The sequence below is a fragment of the Trachypithecus francoisi genome, unplaced genomic scaffold (assembly GCF_009764315.1).
Source record: "Trachypithecus francoisi isolate TF-2019V2 unplaced genomic scaffold, Tfra_2.0 Lachesis_group7, whole genome shotgun sequence".
Lineage (NCBI taxonomy): Eukaryota > Metazoa > Chordata > Mammalia > Primates > Cercopithecidae > Trachypithecus > Trachypithecus francoisi.
The window spans coordinates 25,104,359-25,121,390 of record NW_022681472.1 but is presented as its reverse complement, the minus strand read 5'-3'; the positions used below and the strand labels follow the sequence as shown (position 1 = coordinate 25,121,390).

Genomic DNA, 17,032 nt, shown 5'->3' with positions numbered 1-17,032 from the left:
TGGTGGTTCAATACGTTTTGCAAAGGACATGAAAGCCTTGAAGATGAGGAGCATGGTGGTGGACCACTGGAAGCTGACAAGGACCTTGAGAGCAATCATCGAAGCTGATCCTCTTACAGCTACATGAGAAATTGCGGAAGAACTCAATGTCGACCCTTCTATGGTCATTCGGCATTTGAAGCCAATCAGAAAGGTGAAGAAGCTCGATAAGTGGGTGCCTTATGAGCTGAGGGGAAAATAAAAAATATCATCGTTTTGAAGTGCTGTCTTCTCTTATTCTATGCAACAACAACGAACCATTTCTCAATCAGACCGTGACGTTCGATGAACAGCTCAGTGGCTGGACCAAGAAGCTCCAAAGCACTTCCCAAAGTCAAATTCAAACCAAAAAAGGTCTGGTCACTGTTGGGTGGTCTGCTGCTGGTCTGATCCACTACAGCTTTCTGAATCCTGGCCAAACCAGTACATCTGAGAAGTATGTTCAGCAAATCAATGAGATGCATCAAAAACTGCAATGTCTGCAGCCAGCATTGGTCAACAGAAAGAGCCCAATTCTTCTCCATGACAATGCCTGACTGAATGTCACACAACCAATGTTTCAAAAGTTGAACGAATTGGGCTACGAAGTTTTGCCTTATCTGCCATATTCACCTGACCTCTTGCCAACCAACCACCACTTCTTCAAGCATCTTGACAACTGTTTGTGGGGAAAACGCTTCCACAACCAAAAGAACGTAGAAAATGCTTTCCAAGAGTTCATTGAATCCTGAAGCATGAATTTTTATGCTACAGGAATAAACGAACTTATTTCTTATGGCAAAAATGCGTTGAGTATAATGGTTCCTATTTTGGTTGATAAAGATGTGTTTGAGCCCAGATATGAGTCCGAAACTGCAATTACTTTTGCACCAACCTAATAGGATAGGTACACGTAATGAGCATTCCTTGTGCACTATGTACTTTGCATGTACTATAACTCATTTAATCCTCAAAGCCACTTCTTGAGACAGAGGTTATTATTATCATCCTCATTTTAATAGATGGAAAAACCCTAGGCACAGAGACGTTAAGTAATTTGTCCAAGGTCACACAGCTGACAACTGGTAGCACTGGGATTTGGCTACAGAGTTTACATTTTTTTTTTTTTTGAGACAGTGTCTTGCTCTGTTGCCCAAGCTTACGTGCAGTGGCATGATTAAGGGTCACTGCAGCTTTGACATCCCAGGCTCAAGTGATTCTGTCACCTCAGCCTCCTGTGTTGCTGGGACTACAGGTATGCACCATCACACCTGGTTAGTATTTTATTTTTTGTAGAGATGGGTCTTGGCATGTTGCCTAGGCTGGTCTTGAACTCCTACACTCAAGTGATCTGCCTACCTTGGTCTCTCAAAGTGTTGGGCTCACAGGCATGAGCCACCACGCCGGGCCAAGAGTTTACTCTTAAATACTAGACTCTGCTGTCCTTTGCAGTATCAGGCACACTAAATCTGTCCCCTTAGGCTAAAAGAGATGTTTTAAACAATGAATGAGAAATGATTTTTAAAAATTATTTTAATAGACTAGTTTTTAGAGCAATTTTGAGTGAAAAGTACAGAGCATTCTCATATAACCCCAGTCCCCACAGATACATAACTTCTCCCACCATAGACATCTCTCACCAGGGTGGCACACTTGTTACCATCAATGAGCCTATATTGACACATCATTGCTACTCAAAGTTCATCGTTTACACTTGGGTTCACTCTTGGTGTTGTGCATCCTGTGGGTTTGGACAATGCATGATGACATTTATCTGCCATTGTTGTATCACACAGAGTAGTTTCACTGCTCTAAAAATCCTGTGTTCTGCCTATTCACCCCTCTCTCCCTCCAGGAATGATTTTTTTAAAGTTGATTAGCTAATTTAAATATTTTTATACAGTCTGTAATCTGTAATTACGCCTGTAATCCCAGCACTTTGAGATGTTGCGGTGGGCGGATCATCTGAGGTCAGGATGGCCAACATGGCGAAACCCCGTCTTTACTAAAAATACAAAAATTAGCCGGGCGTGGTGGCGGGCGCCTGTAATCCCAGCTGCTTGGGAGACTGAGGCAGGAGAATTGCTTGAACTCGGGAGACGGAGATTGCAGCGAGCTGAGATCACGCCACTGCACTCTGGGAGAGCAATGCAGCCTGGGAGACAAGAGCGAAACTCCATCTCAAAAAGAAAAAAAAAAACTTTTTTTACACATTATGTTCTCCAACTTAGAACTTGTATTCTCTCTCTCTCTCTCTCTTGTTTTGTTTTTTGTTTTTTTTTGTCCTTTGAGACAGGGTCTCACTCTGTCACCCAGTGGCATGATCTGCAGCCTCCTCCACCAGGGCTCAAGTGACCCTCTCACCTCAGCCTCCCAAGTAGCTGGGACTACAAGCAAGCCTGGCTGATTTTCGTATTTTTTTTTGTAGAGATAGGGTTTCACCATGTTGCCCAGGCTGGTCTTGAACTCCTGGGCTCAAGCAATCCACCTGCCTCAGCTTCCCAAAGTGCTGGGATTACAGGTGTGAGCCACCGTGCCTAGCCAACGTTTACACTCTTAAACTTTTCATATCCTTTCTGATCTTTTATTTAACGCAAATAGTCTTTGTAATAGACATGCACCTTTTAAATAAAATATGTTACCTCATTTATAATAACTTATGACAATAATTCTAGGAATGTCACCTAATAAAAACCATCTATTCTAGAGAACTTCTAAATTATATTAAAACATTAAAAAGCCTTAATACTTGAGATTTGATATCAACAAATCAGATAACAAACTACATATGCTTATTTCAAAGAAAGACCTAAAGCTTATAGGAAATGACCTGAAGGAGTAGCTGTGGGGAAAAAATCCTAAACTGAATTGAATGAACCAGATTAGATCAAATATAGGCAAAGAAAAGATAATATCTTAAAAATGGATGATTGAAAATGCTTTCATCATTGTATGACTTTTCATTAAAAAATCTCTAAATATGTTATTTATAACATATTGTTTATATGTGAACATCTATCTCACATCTACATACATTAAAAACCATGGAATCCAAATTTTCTAATCTGTGTAGAAATCTTCCAAATTAACAGTTTAAAAGGGGTTTAAACTTGTTTTATGAAATATACAAATACAATAGCTTTGTATTTGCAAGAATAATTGATCAATCTCAGGGAGAATAGACATTTAATAATAGTGTAATTTCAGTAGAGATGACTGCTTACTTAATGGTGGCATTAAAAATTACCTAACGTAGATGACGGAATAATGGGTGCAGCAAACCACCATGGCATGTGCATTCCTAGGTAACAAAACTGCACGTTCTGCACATGGACCCCAGAATTTAAAATATAAGAAAAATAAAAATAATAAAATAAATAAATAAATCAATGTCCTGGCCAGGCGTGGTGGCTCACACCTGTAAGCCAGCACTTTGGGAGGCCGAGGCGGGTGGATCACCTGAGGTCAGGTGATCTCAGGTGAGGTCAGCCTGGCCAACAGGGAGAAACCCCGTCTCTACTAAAAATACAAAAGAATTAGCTGGGCGTGGTGGTGGCTGCCTGTAATCCCAGCTACTCGGGAGGCTGAGACAAGAGAATCACTTGAACCCAAGAGACAGAGGTTGCTGAGAATGCACCATTGCATTCCAGCCTGGGCAACAAGAGCGAAACTCTGTCTTAACAAAAAAAAAAAAAAAAAAGAAAGAAAAAGAAAAAAAGGAATGTCCTGATTGACTCAGCATGATGTGAAGCACATCTATGGAACCAGAAAATCTTTCTGAGTCACCTTTCATGTGAAAGCAATTAAGATTCCACATCAAACATAAACTGAATGTCTCACTGCATTGTGAAGTGGGACACTGAGATTTGTTTTCCTTAAGCACTCTTTAATAAGTGAGAACAGAATGTTTTGGGACCTCCAAACAATATGAAAACTATTTTTAAAAACTATTTTTTAATCTTTATCTCAAACTTTAAATTTCTATTTTCTTTTTATTTCTTTTCTTTCTTTTTTTTTTTCTTCTGAGATAAGGTCTCACTCTGTCACCCAGGCTGGAGTACAATCATGGCTCACTGCAGCCTTCACCTCCCACACTCAAGTGATCCTCCCACCTCAGCCCCCTGAGTAGCTGGGACTACAGGCGGGCACCACCAAGCCTGGCTAATTTTTGTATTTTTTGTAGAGACAGGGTTTCACCATGTTGCTCAGGCCGGTCTTGAACTCCTGGGTTCAACTGATCCTCTGACCTTGACCTCCCAAAGTGCTGGGATTACAGACATGAATCTCTGTGCATGGACTATTTATTTTGTATATTTTCATAATACACAGGCATGTTTGTATAGTAGTGTAATTAAATATAGATGGTGTGTTTATTTTAAAAATTGATATGGGTACATAATAAAAAAAGTTTAGAGACCATTGCATTGGAGGATCTTGTGCCTGGATGGATTTGACTTTTCTTCTTTTTTTCATGTTATTGAGTATTACTATGCCAAGGGCTTAAGTTGACATAGCAAATATGAAGAATATAGCAATAATATTATTAAAATATGTAATAGAATGGATAAAAATATTAAAGCATAGCACACATAGTATTACTTTTTGAAATGTTTACTTTAGTATATATATTACATATACACACAGATACACATATATACTTGTGTATGTGTACATACGTGTATAGGATCCTGATATAAGGTGCGTTTTTTACTGTGGCTTTTTGGGAAAAAATTCTAGAAGCCATTGCCCTAGAATATCAGAGCACCAAGCATACATTGTGTATCAGAAGGAGCATCAAATTTGGTATTGAATGGGATCAGTTCCTAATTCGCTCCTGTGTATAACAGCAGAGTGATAGCAGGCACGTTCCTCACTCACCAGCACAGCGACACCCAGCGGCAGGCACTCAAAGCTTTGTTAAATTGATAGGAGTTGATATGATCTGGACAGGGTGGCTTGCTTGTTTGTTTATTTATTCACTTAATATTAACTAAGCAATTCCTTTGGGTCAGGAATACAGTCTCACACAGACATGGTTTCTTATCTTGAGAAACTTACAGTCTAGTGGAAAGGACAACAGTCAAGCAAAAACAAAAGTAAAAAAACCCTATGATTATAAATGTAATACGCCCTGTGGGGGAAAAGCAGAGCTTGCTGATAGAGCGTATCAAAGGGTGGACCCTAATCTGAGGCACAGGGAGGGTGTCCACAAGCAGTGACACCGCAATTGAGGTCTGAAGGGTGAGTAGTGTTTGCTGGGCACGGGGCTGTGGGCAAGAGCCTTCCAGGGAGGGGAAACAAGTGCAAAGATCCCATGGCAAGAGGGAGCTTGAGATGCGTGAGGAATAAAGAGAAGCTGAGTGGCGAAAGCAGGCAAGAGCAGAGGCAATGGTCCCAGGGTAGGATTGGTTAGGAGCATGTGGGGTTTTGTTGGATATGTTAAGGATTTTGCTGTATTTTATTTTATTTTTGAGACACGGTCACGTTCTATTGCCCAGGCTAGAGTGTGATGGCACGATCACAGCTCACTGCAGCCTCAGCCTTCTGGGGTCAGGTGAAGGGATTCTGCTCTTTAGCTTAAGAAAAGCAGGTGTCATTAAAAGATCACCCAGCTCCTCTGAGCAGGATGGACTGGTGAGGACCAGAGGGGAGCCTGGGAGGTCACAGAGGAGGCCTGACAGTGGCCGAGGTAAGAAATGGTGGTGGCTTGAGCAGGATGGCCTCAACTCAGATGGCGAAAAGCAGAGAGAGGTATGAAGGGCCTCCTTCTGCCATAAGCAACGATAACCTTGTGTTTTGCAATGGTTCAGCTTTCAAGGAGCTTCCGGTTCTGGATACACCAAAGGCGTGACTTCCTCAGGACCTCTACTTGCACTGTTCCCTCTGCCTGGAACACACTCCCTCCCACGGGGATCACTTCTCTCCATCCTTTAGGTTTCAGCCTAAATTTCACCTCAAAGGCCTGTCTTCCCCACACTCTCTGAAAGGGTCCCATTTAAAAACGTTGATCACTGTTTCCTTCTTAGCACTACTACAACTCATGATTATTTTATTTCATTTACTTTCCTTTTTTTTCTACCTGTACCCCATTAAAATATATTATGAGCACAGAAAATAAAGTATCTTGCTAAATGTTGTGTTCCCAGTTACTGTCCCCAGCGATTTGAATAACCCTCAGGGATTCCCACATCACAGTTGCAGAAACTATATTAAAAGTTAAATGCTGTGACTTTAAGAGTTCATTCAGCCTTGATGTGATTTTTAACAGAAATGCAAACATGGATGCTGAAATCAAGAAACATCAAAATGGAAAGGGAAAACATAAAGTCTCCTGGACAAGCCCTAGATCCCCCTAAGAATGGTCTGTCAATTCTTTGGAGTCTCCAAATCCCAGTTTGAGAAAAAATAGCCCAGGTGGTCTCTAGTGAGCTTCTCAGTTAGAAGATTCTGTGGTTCATCTACTCTGTAGGCTGGTAAGCTTCAATCAGAGGATGTATTGTAAGAATGTAGGGTATTAGGGTATTACTTCTATATGGCCTCAGTGAATAATGTGCACAGGCCACTAAAGAAAATATAAGCACTAATTTTAAAAGTGCACAAATGTTATTATTCCATATCCTTAGCAATTCAATGTAAAACCAAATAGTTTTGTAGAGTCTCTATTATTCTACAAGTCTGGTGCTGGTACTGAAGTGGACTGAGAATAAGTAGAATATGGGCCCTGCACTGAAGAGGCTTTTACTATTCTTTTACTTCCTTTTATTACACTTACGTACTTGAAATAAAGCAGAACCAAAATCTATTTGGGACAAAATTTTTCATCCATTTATGGGACGTTCATCCATTGCATTATTTAGCTGTAGAACAGTCCTACTGGGAAAAAACTGTGCCAGGTGCTGGCTATTACGTGAAACAACATCATCAGGAGGAAAAACCCAGGGAGAAGCTTGGCATTACCAAACAAAATACCAGAAAAAATTTAAAGAAAACAGTAATATTTGGCAAAATCATTTGAGTTTCCAGTATAGAGTAGAATATGATGCCTTTCTCTTGAATCTTTGCAGATTCCTGGTTTTATGCTGCTGAATTTCTGATCTAAGTTATGAGTCGCTGTCTCTGCATGGTGGCAGGAAGTGGCGTTTGGAACAAGCAACTTACGGTTCCAGAACGGGGCTGTCTGCCAGTGGTTGTTGTCGTGCGTGAAGCAAGTGAGGCCAGGCAGGCTGCACTCTTCTCCCTTCCTCTGCCGTCTCTTCTCCTTCCTCTCCTTTTTCCTCCTACGATTCTCCTTGAAAAGTTGCAGCTTGCTATCGACTTCCTGAGCAGCCTCTCTGTTCCAAGAGAAGGGATTTTTTTGAGTGTTCAGAAGGTACTTTTTCAATTAAAAGTAGGCTTGTTGCTGTGAGTCTTGCATGAATATTTAGATGCTTGATAAGAGATAATGGACGACCTTCAATTTGTATAGATGGGCTTAAAATAGAATCAGGAATAGTGAAGACAGGCCGGGCACAGTGGCTTGCACCTGTAATCCCAGCACTTTGGGAGGCTGAGGAGAGCAGATCACTTGAGGTCACGAGTTTGAGATCAGCTTGGCCAACATGGTGAAATCCTGTCTCTGCTAAAAATATAAAAATTAGCCGGATGTGGTGACGCACAACTGTAGTCCCAGCTACTAGGGGATGAGGCACAAGAATCTCTTGAACTCAGGAGGCGGGGATTGTAGTGAGCCAAGATTGCACCACTGCACTAAAGCCTGGGCAACAGAGTGAGACTCTGTCTCAAAAAAAAAAAAAAAAAAAAGAAAGGAATGCTGAAGGCAAATGAATTCAGTGACAGCTTCTTGGGACTTTATTGAACCTAAGAGGACCAACATTTTTCTCTTCATGTGCATGGAAACACCGATGGAAATAAATGTTAATGTGAATGAGAGGATCCTGCTAGCCACACTCTTTGGATAAATGGCTTATTTTTTTTGGCAGCCGAGTACCAATCAGCCATTGAGTTAAAGGTTAGTTGAACCAGATGGCTTGGATTAAAAGGTTTAAAAAATTCTTCGACAAAGAAAAAGTTTAGATAGCCTTTATTTTTTAGAATTATTTTTTATTTTTATTTTTTATATAAAAAGCTTAAACTTTGTTAAGGTTTAAATACTAAATCTTCTGCACATGCAAATTTTGCTATTATATAAAAACATCTATGTTTCTTCCCACTTTCACAATTCAGCACTGTTCCAGGCTACTTTATAGAACACCGACAGCACTGAGAGTCTGTAACCCTCAAGCACTCTCCAAAGAAACCAGTGCATGGAGTAAAATCTAGTTACTGGTCCTATCTGCCAGGTAGGGAGCACTCACAGAATGACAGTGGAGCTCAGCATGGCTCCCGGACAAAGGATGCCAAGAGCACTGCTACAGTCCCTTGGTGAGGTGGGGCTTTGCTTTCAACTTCATGAGCTAGGTGCCCTCCTAGATGGGTCTACTTCTTCTGAAGCGGCGCTGCGGGGAACACAGGGGTCCCTCCAGCCTCTTCGAAGGGCCAGGTGGACACTCACTGACTCCCAGCAAATGTGGAAAACAGAGAGTTACTTACTTGAATGGATGAAGATGGCTCTTTATTTTCTCTTGCTTTTTTACACCTTTCTCTTTATTGTAATAGCTGCAGGTGAAAAGATTAAAAAGTGAGCCTTCATAACCTTGCATTGGATCAAAGTGTTCATTTTATAAAAAGAAAGCAAAATAGAAAGAAGGAAGGCAGTTGTGTTGTAAGTATTTTAGCTGAATGGGATTTTTTACTTCCTGCTTAAGTTTAAGCATATTTAATTTGATTTAAATAGCTTAGGTTATCATACTCTATGACCATACATTCTATAGGTAAAAGAGAAAAATGAGCTCAGTGCTAATGCCTCTGGCTTGTGTAAAAATGAATTTGGAAAGTGGAGCATGGATGGAAACAAGCTCACCTTTGTTTACTGCAGCTGCATTCCTCAGGCTTCCTTCTCTTCAGATGTCCTCTCACTTCTCTTAAATTCTTAATTTTATCTTGCAGAGCTTCAATCTGGAAAACATGTTTTCAAGCAATTACATGTTAAGATCAGGATTTTCTTTACAAAGTACTTTTCTTTTCACCTTGTTTTCTCTGTTTTGTAATAATAGCTATTCATCTGAGATGATACTTAAAATAGAAACAAACTGGGCATAAAATATGTCTATATAGACTCTATATTCCAACCCATGTGTTACAGATAAACAGTAGCAGATTCCTTTTTTATAATGGAATCATTTTCTCACAGAGATTTCAAAAGGCCATGGAGTCAGTTCCCAGTCTCTTCTCACACTCTATATTGTTTTCAGTAGGACTATCCTTAAATCACTGGAGAAAGACAAATAACTTTGTTTTGTATTTTTCACATAATTATAGATGATGTGTATCCATGGTATGTCCCACCAGGCACCGCAGGGCTGGCAGGCCGAGTGTGAGTCTGGAATATATCTGACAGTCACACAGCCACGGCTAACCTCTTTGTCAATGTATGCCTTATGGTCCTTCCATGCTCTGGCTGAGTGGTACAGTTCTCTCTCACAATGGATCGTGTCATTGGGAAGAATAAAACACCTGCAAAACAAACCAAAACCATGTCAAATGGGTTTATATTCTAACAGTAGAAAACACTCAAGATCGCAAAGAGAACTTTTAATCCTCAAAATCCTTAATGTTGACACATGCAGTAACCGTTGAGCTGATCCAAGACCAGCATCAATGGGAATATGTTCTAGTCACCAGTGAGGACAAAATGTCACATGGGTGGATGGTGTCACAACTCTGTGACTAAGATCATCCCTATGACCACTTTTCAAGGCAGTTCTGAATACTCACAACCCCATGAATAGGATACCACCAAAAAACTCAAGTTCAACTGACATAGAACAAAAGGGACGACCTTTCACATCACAATGCAAATGGCTTGTTTGAAGAAAAGCAGATTCAGAAGGGGAGTATTAATTCCACTCATTTTGTTAAAAAGAGAGTGCCCTAAGTACCCCACTGAGTTTTGAAGTAAAGATACAGCTCCAGGGATAGACAGCAGGTGGGATGTGGGGTTAATCAATAATGTAAGAGAAATGCATTCTGGTCTAAACCCCTTAGTATGTAACTACCAACTTCAGGCACTAGGAGGCCAGAACCTCAAAGATAAAAATCCTGGCAGAGTGCACAGTGCCCCATCTCCCCAAAGTGATACAATTAGGGAGAAAACAAAGATCTTGCTAATAAATTCAGAAAGAAAACATTTCCTAATCATGAGAGTAAGTAGACTTTGGAAGGAGCCAAAGAACAAAGTGAGTTCATTAAACCTATGAGGGAATCATCTCCCTTCCCTGTCTCCATGACTTCCAAGGCCCTCTCTGTGATCTGGACTGGTTAGATATTTGTATGTCTTACATCCATTCGTAACCTACATCATCTTTCTGGAAGTGTCTCTGGGACTCACTGCCCTCCCTTGGACTGTGTTTCATTTCTGAGGCTGTGACCACACAACTGCTCCAAGTGACAGTGATCGTGCAACATGGAGGAACTTCCAGCCTCTGAAATTGTTTTCATTTGTTTTCTAGATGCCTGCAAAGGTAACTGCCTAGGCTCATGAACTCCATGCCTGCTAAGTCAAGATGTGATGGAATTACTCTGGCTGGATTCCTAGCTGATCAGTCGTAATGTGAAATCAAACCCAAAGCACGCGTCGAAGCCTATGATTGCGTGGACTCATTGTTTCTTTAACCCTCAGTTGCTACGTAGGCCAGCCCTCAGGCACCGTATTGCCAAGTGATACTGCTTTTTTGCCAAGTGCAAAATGGTGATAATATGGTGTGTTGTGGTGGTAATTCTGAACTCAACCCTAGTCAACAAATAAAGTCTTCTTACTTGTGTGTCACTCGGACAGTGGTAGGTGGGCCTACGGCATTGCTGCTATCTGCCAGCATCCTGCCCCTGTTGCCACCACTGGAAGCCTGGAGATCTCTTGGCCCCTTGTGGCCTTCATCATGACGCTTAGCAATGTTTCTTGGTTGCAACACCTGTAATTCTTCTTCTTCCAGATTTATGTCATATATTTCGCCTTCAAATTCGACGGACAAAGAACGTGTCTGCCGAGTATGGACAAATCTGGGCTTGTACTCTAGAAGTAAGGGAAGATACATTACTATGGACGACCTGATATAGCTTACAAGGGAAGAAAGTGATCACCTGGTCCAGGAAGCATCCTGGAGAGGAGAAAGCAGTCCATGCTCCATTGCTGAGCGGCATCGTGGTGCCTGCAATTCACGGTAGCAGAGGTTGGATTCTTGTCCTGGCAGTGCCATTGCCTGGCAGTGTGATGGATGACATACTTCTCTGGGCCTTCAGCCCTTCATCTGTCAAGTGGGGGGTTGGTCCAGGTGATTTCTAGGATCCTTTTTACTCGTGGCAGGCTGTGAACTTCTACATTTGGTTTTCAACGTGAACTGCTCAGGCTATTTTTTTGGATAAAACCATATTCCCAATTATGGTATTAATAATAACAGCTATCATTTATTGAGCTTTTGCTATATATTATATACTTCCTATTTATCTCTAATCCAGAGTCTTGAAAGACAGGTATTATTATAAAAAGCCTTAAGTACAAAAACATCAGATTGTCAACACAGGTTCATCCTTATTTTATGGACGAGAAAAATGAAGTTTTGAATGTCACATACATTTTGCAAGCTTATGGAGCTAGGACTATAATCTCTCAGACTATGACGCCTTACCACTACATTGGGCTGCGTTTTCAAAAAGGCAAATGCTCTAGACAACTTCTATTTGTACAAATAGTAGAGGATTACTCTAAGAAGAATTAAATTTTGCTAATGCTTTCATCAGCCAATCCACTTTTATACCTGGCAGAGGAGGGTTAAGGCAGGGGGTGGGCGGGTAGGGATGGGGAGAGGGCAGCATGCTTTCTGGTGACTACGGAACCTTTTTAAGAGCTCATGTGTACCAGATAAGAACTTCAATGTGCAAACACCGGATGCTCTTAGCTCTGTAGCAGCATATTCATCTGGCCTTATCTCATTAGCCTAACACAGAAAGAAGTGGGGCATACTGGCTGTGAAATCAGAATTATCATGCTTCTGAGACAGCTCTCAGCAGAATCCTGCAGTTTCCAGATCAGGGAGCAACCTCTGTGACAGTAGGGGGGTCAATAAGAGTGCCCTGAGTTCCATCCTTGCAGAAAGGGTGAAAATCGACTCCTGTTGTCAAATACACAAGATTCCATACAGTTTGAAAGAGCTGCCCTAGACCTGTGTTTGGGCCTAATACTGAAAAATCAATGGGCTTTATGCTCAGTGCCTGGGAAACAAGGTCGAACTTTCTGGAAGAGAAGAGGGCACACTTTCTTCTAAGCTGAATGTTGCTAATCAGCTTCTGAAAAAGGAGCGTGCCAGGGGTCCTAGTTCCTTATTAATTTTCTTTTTTTTTGAGACAGAGTCTCACTCTGTCAACCAGGCTGGAGTGCAGTGGTGCCATCTCGGCTCACTGCCACCTCTGCATCCCAGGTTCAAGCGATTCTCCTACCTCAGAAGTAGCTGGGATTACAGGCATGTGCTACCATGCCCAGCTAATTTTTTTGAGATGAGGTTTCACCAGGTTGGTCAGGCTGGTCTTGAATCCCTGAACTCAAATGATCTGCCTGCCTTGGCCTCCCAAAGTGCTGGGATTACGGGCGTGAGTCACCGCGCCTGGCCTTATTGATTTTCAGAAATTTGATATCTTTGTGTGAGTTATTAGACCTGGAATTTTTCTCTCAGGGAAGAAAAAAATCTCCCAAAGATTCTTAGCATTTTGGCTTATGGATTCCTTTAAAATTTGTTAAAAGTTGTTGACATGGAAACAAATATCCATATACACATGGAAAACACTTAACAGTTTTGGATGAAGTATCAGGGCAAATGGCCCTAAAGCCCATATTGTGGAGTCTACAATAAAAATGCCTGTTCTCAGGGCTTCCATTGTTCTAGTGTATGATTTGATTCCCAAATCTTTGACATAGAATTTAATTTACTTAAGTTGCTTCTTTCCAAACCATTATAGAAAGAAATCACCATAAAATTGAGTCATTTTTCATGTTACTCCACTAGGTGGTGCTAGATTCATTCTTTCGTGGAAGGTGTCAGTCTGGATTTTCACATTTACATAATCATAGGTTTCTCATAGCTGCCTAATCGAGGTTTTATTAAGAAGATGCTAGGAAGTGCTTTTCATACTGAATTCAACTAGTTTGTCCCTGCCAGTCAACAAGATCCAACGATTTGACGGAATTAAAAAATACATACATTGTCGTAAAACAGAGATTAAAATATATGCCTTAAAAAAGTGTTTATGCTTTTCCTCTTAAAGTTAAATGCATACACACTGAAACCTGTGTTTACTCTTTTTTAAAGCAACTTAAGGCAGACAAATCAGGACATTGGCATTGCGGTAAAATAAAATGGACTTAAACCATATCCTTTACCTTTTGGAATAGCCATTTTATAAACTCTTTTATGTGTGCATATGTTTCACTTCTGGTGCTTTTACAAACTATATTTTCATTCTATGCTTAAGTGAAAATGTTTGCAAAGCAAAATGTCACGTTAATCTTAGCTTTCTTATTTTAAATAGAGCAACGATGTGCTTTTAGCCTGAAAACGATCATTGATAATATCTAAAATGTAGAAGGAGCAACCCTTTCGTCTCTCTATTGTTTATTCCCACAGGCCTACGCCACCATCGAGATGGTCACAAAAGTGTGGCTTACTTGGAGTCCCCTGGTTTCTCAAGAATTGCCGTTGACTCTTTCTTTGGCTTCTGCTGGCACGGTAACTGGACTCTCTACAACTGCACTCTTTGTCTCTGTCATGGAAGCCGCGAGCATAGAGGTTCCGCGTGCTCTGCCGGACTGTGAGCAGGTCACTGGGTCCTTTACACTTGTGAATTCGAAGCTTGCCAGATGTATCCTCAATGCATTGCCACTTCTGCAAAAGCCAACGTGAAAGCAGTTTACCGATTCTGCTCCAGGTGTTATTGATTAAGAGCCACTCCCTTAGTTTTTTTTTTTCTTTTTTTTCTTTTTTTAGAAGCACTGGCAATATCTTTCAGGAGAGTGAATGAAGAAAGGCAAGCTTTTAAGTGACCCCGCAATAACTCGACTCTCAGTTATTTCTTTCACTGTAGGCAAATACAGATGACAACGAAATCACTGGAAATCAAACTACCTCAATGACACTAGAGCCAAAAACTGATATATGAATCCTCAGCACGCAGACTAAACAGTCTTGAATGAAACATGTAAAAGCTGTTAGTTCACCAAGACACACAGTGCAGCTGTCAGGACTGCTTTCACCAGACCCCTCTTGCTCTGGAAAAACAAACTTGGCCGCTTTGTTCTCCGCTCCTGAATTTCTAATGTGAGCCAGGGAAGAGTGGCACGTGAGGAAGACAGAGATGAGTTTAATTGGAGCCCATCATGGGGCGAGCCGACTCTCACAGACACCAGACATTAGCAAACTTGTCAGGCTTTCTTTTGTGTCTTTTCTTATCCTTCTAAGAACATTGTGATATGGACAGCTGACAGGGAAACACTGGGTAGAAGAAGGTAGTTTCCTGGCAAAGGCCCCACCCTCAAGCCTGGGGACCTACGGCCCTAAATGGGGATAGGCATTCCTGTTTTTGTACCCCAAAAGTTGTTTATGGCCTGCCATGCCCCCTATCCTGTGCCCATATAAACCCTGAAACCCAGGCTCCAGAAGCAGACAAGGAGATGAGGAGACAAGCAGACGAATGGTGGAACAAGGTGGCAGAGAAAGACAGAAGAGGAGGAATGTCTGAACACTGAGAGGAGCTTGGCTGGGGGTGGTCGGAGAGGAGTGTGGCTGTCCAGTGGCCAAACTGGGGAAGATCATCTTCCCACTCCATCCCCGCTTCTGGCTCCCCATCCGTCCTACTGAGAGCCACCTCCACCACTCAGTAAAATTCTGCATTCATCCTTCAAGCCCGTGCGTGACCTGATTCTTCCAGGAGCTAGGCAAGAGCTTGGAATACAGAAAGCTGTCATATTGGTGGCCCTCTGCCCTTGTCAAAAGGCAGAGGGTCCATTGATCTGGTTAACAATCTGTCTGCAGATGGCAAGGCTAAAAGAGCATTGTAACACTGGGGCCATAGGTGCCTGCCCCTAGATACTACTGCAGGGCTGGAGCCCAAAGGATGTGCCCTGGTTCCTGTACCTGCCCATCTGTGTGCTCCCCCTCTCATCAGGGGTTTGAGCAGTGGTGGTGACCGAGCAGGTGTGCCACACCCCTGTTGCACATCCTATGAAGGGGATCAGGAAACTCTCCAGTTTCAACTGCACACTCAGCAGAGAGTGGGCATGCTCCTATGTGAGACAGAGTTCACTTCCCAACAGACACATATGGGGAGCTTGCACTGACTTTTCTAGACTGAGCTTTCTAACACGCCTGCCACAGATGCTGCAGGCTTACGTCCGAGTACATATGACGCTGCCTCCGGACTAAGTGTCCTTACACTTACTGAATCTCAACCTGGCTGAAATAATAGCTTTTCACCCTGGGGGTCATTTTCTGGGATCCTCCACATCTTACTTAAAGACTGAATAACTTCTTTTACATTTTATTTTCCCCCTTCTCCCTACAAAATTAATTTGGGAGGCAGGAAGAATATTTAATTTTAATTGGCCACAGTTGTCACAGAGTTAAAATATAGTGTTATCAAACTTTTGTCTTTTTTCCTTTCCGTGTAGGTCTATCAGTTGTGTACTATTATCTACTGAAACTTCTCTTTATCCTTCATTGTTTTTGTTCATATCTAAAGAGTGAGAAGCTCTTCTTTAAATGGATGCATTTCTAACCTATGGACAGTACAATACTATCTGCACTGTAAAAGTATGTTTTTTTGTGTCACGTATATTTTCAAATATATTCAAATAAATAATTATTAAATAAAACATGTTCTTTCATGCATCATTTAAAAGATCTTATATCCCCCTCTTGTACCAGTACCATATCTGGGGTGACATCTTTGTTGCAAAGTGTCCTACTGCAAGGCAAAGTTTGGTCAAAGGTCCTAGACGGCCTTGCAGATAACTGACACTCATGTACAAAATGACATGCAGTTATTCACAATGAACCAAGATGCAGAGCCACGATTTGCTTTCTCCTAAGGGAGTTGTATGTCTTCAATATATGTTGAATTATCAGAGCTGCTTTTTGGCTTCTACTATATAATCCCCAAATCCTAGAGATACAGGGCTTCTTCTATGATTTTGCTTTAGCCCTTTATACTCTTGGTACTACTGAATTTGGTTGTTTCACCAAGGGTGAACCTTTTTTTGTGGATTGGCTAGAATGTCTTGAATGTTTAACATCTTCACCCAAAGAAGCAGGAGCTCAAGGGACAGACAGGCAACTAATGAGTCATCCCTCAGGATCCACTGAGAATTGGGTCCAGGATGCCCTGCAGATACCCAAATCCATGAATGCTCAAGTCTGTGATGTAAAATATAGTATTTCTATATAACCTACATACACACTCTTGTATACTTTATCTCTACATTAACTGTAATACCTAATATAATAAAATGCTATATAAATAGTAGTTACTCTGTATTGTTTAGGGAATAATGACAGGAAAAAAAGTTTATGCAGGTTCAATATAGACGAAATCATCTTTTCTTTTTCGATTCTTTCAATCTGCAGTTGGTTGAATCCACAGATGTAGAACCCGTGGATACAGAGGGCGGATTTTACTTACAAAGCCGCAAAAAGGCAACACAAACAAGAACAGCCTAAGGACTAAGTTAGAGATGATTTAACTTAAAAATTGTGAAGTCAACTTAATTAAACACAGGAAGTTAGATCAGATGAGTGGTTCTCAAATTTGGCTGGACATTGGGACTTTCAGAAGCTCCCCAGATGATTCAAATGTGCCGTTGGAGTTTAGGCCACTG

The 17,032-nt window shown here is 41.4% G+C and overlaps 1 protein-coding gene across 2 annotated transcripts in view; it reads right to left on the bottom strand.

Moving 5' to 3' along the window:
* The window catches only part of SULF1 (sulfatase 1), a 192,097-nt gene that overhangs the window by 22,818 nt on the left and 152,247 nt on the right, over positions 1 to 17,032 (bottom strand). For both annotated transcript variants that reach the window (XM_033202492.1, XM_033202491.1), the window contains exons 13-18: positions 13,829 to 14,045; positions 10,933 to 11,185; positions 9,534 to 9,630; positions 8,978 to 9,072; positions 8,608 to 8,673; positions 7,177 to 7,349 (exon numbers count right to left, since the gene is read on the bottom strand). In XM_033202492.1, the coding sequence (XP_033058383.1) occupies positions 7,177 to 7,349; positions 8,608 to 8,673; positions 8,978 to 9,072; positions 9,534 to 9,630; positions 10,933 to 11,185; positions 13,829 to 14,045 (901 nt within the window). The remainder of the gene's footprint in view (positions 1 to 7,176; positions 7,350 to 8,607; positions 8,674 to 8,977; positions 9,073 to 9,533; positions 9,631 to 10,932; positions 11,186 to 13,828; positions 14,046 to 17,032) is intronic.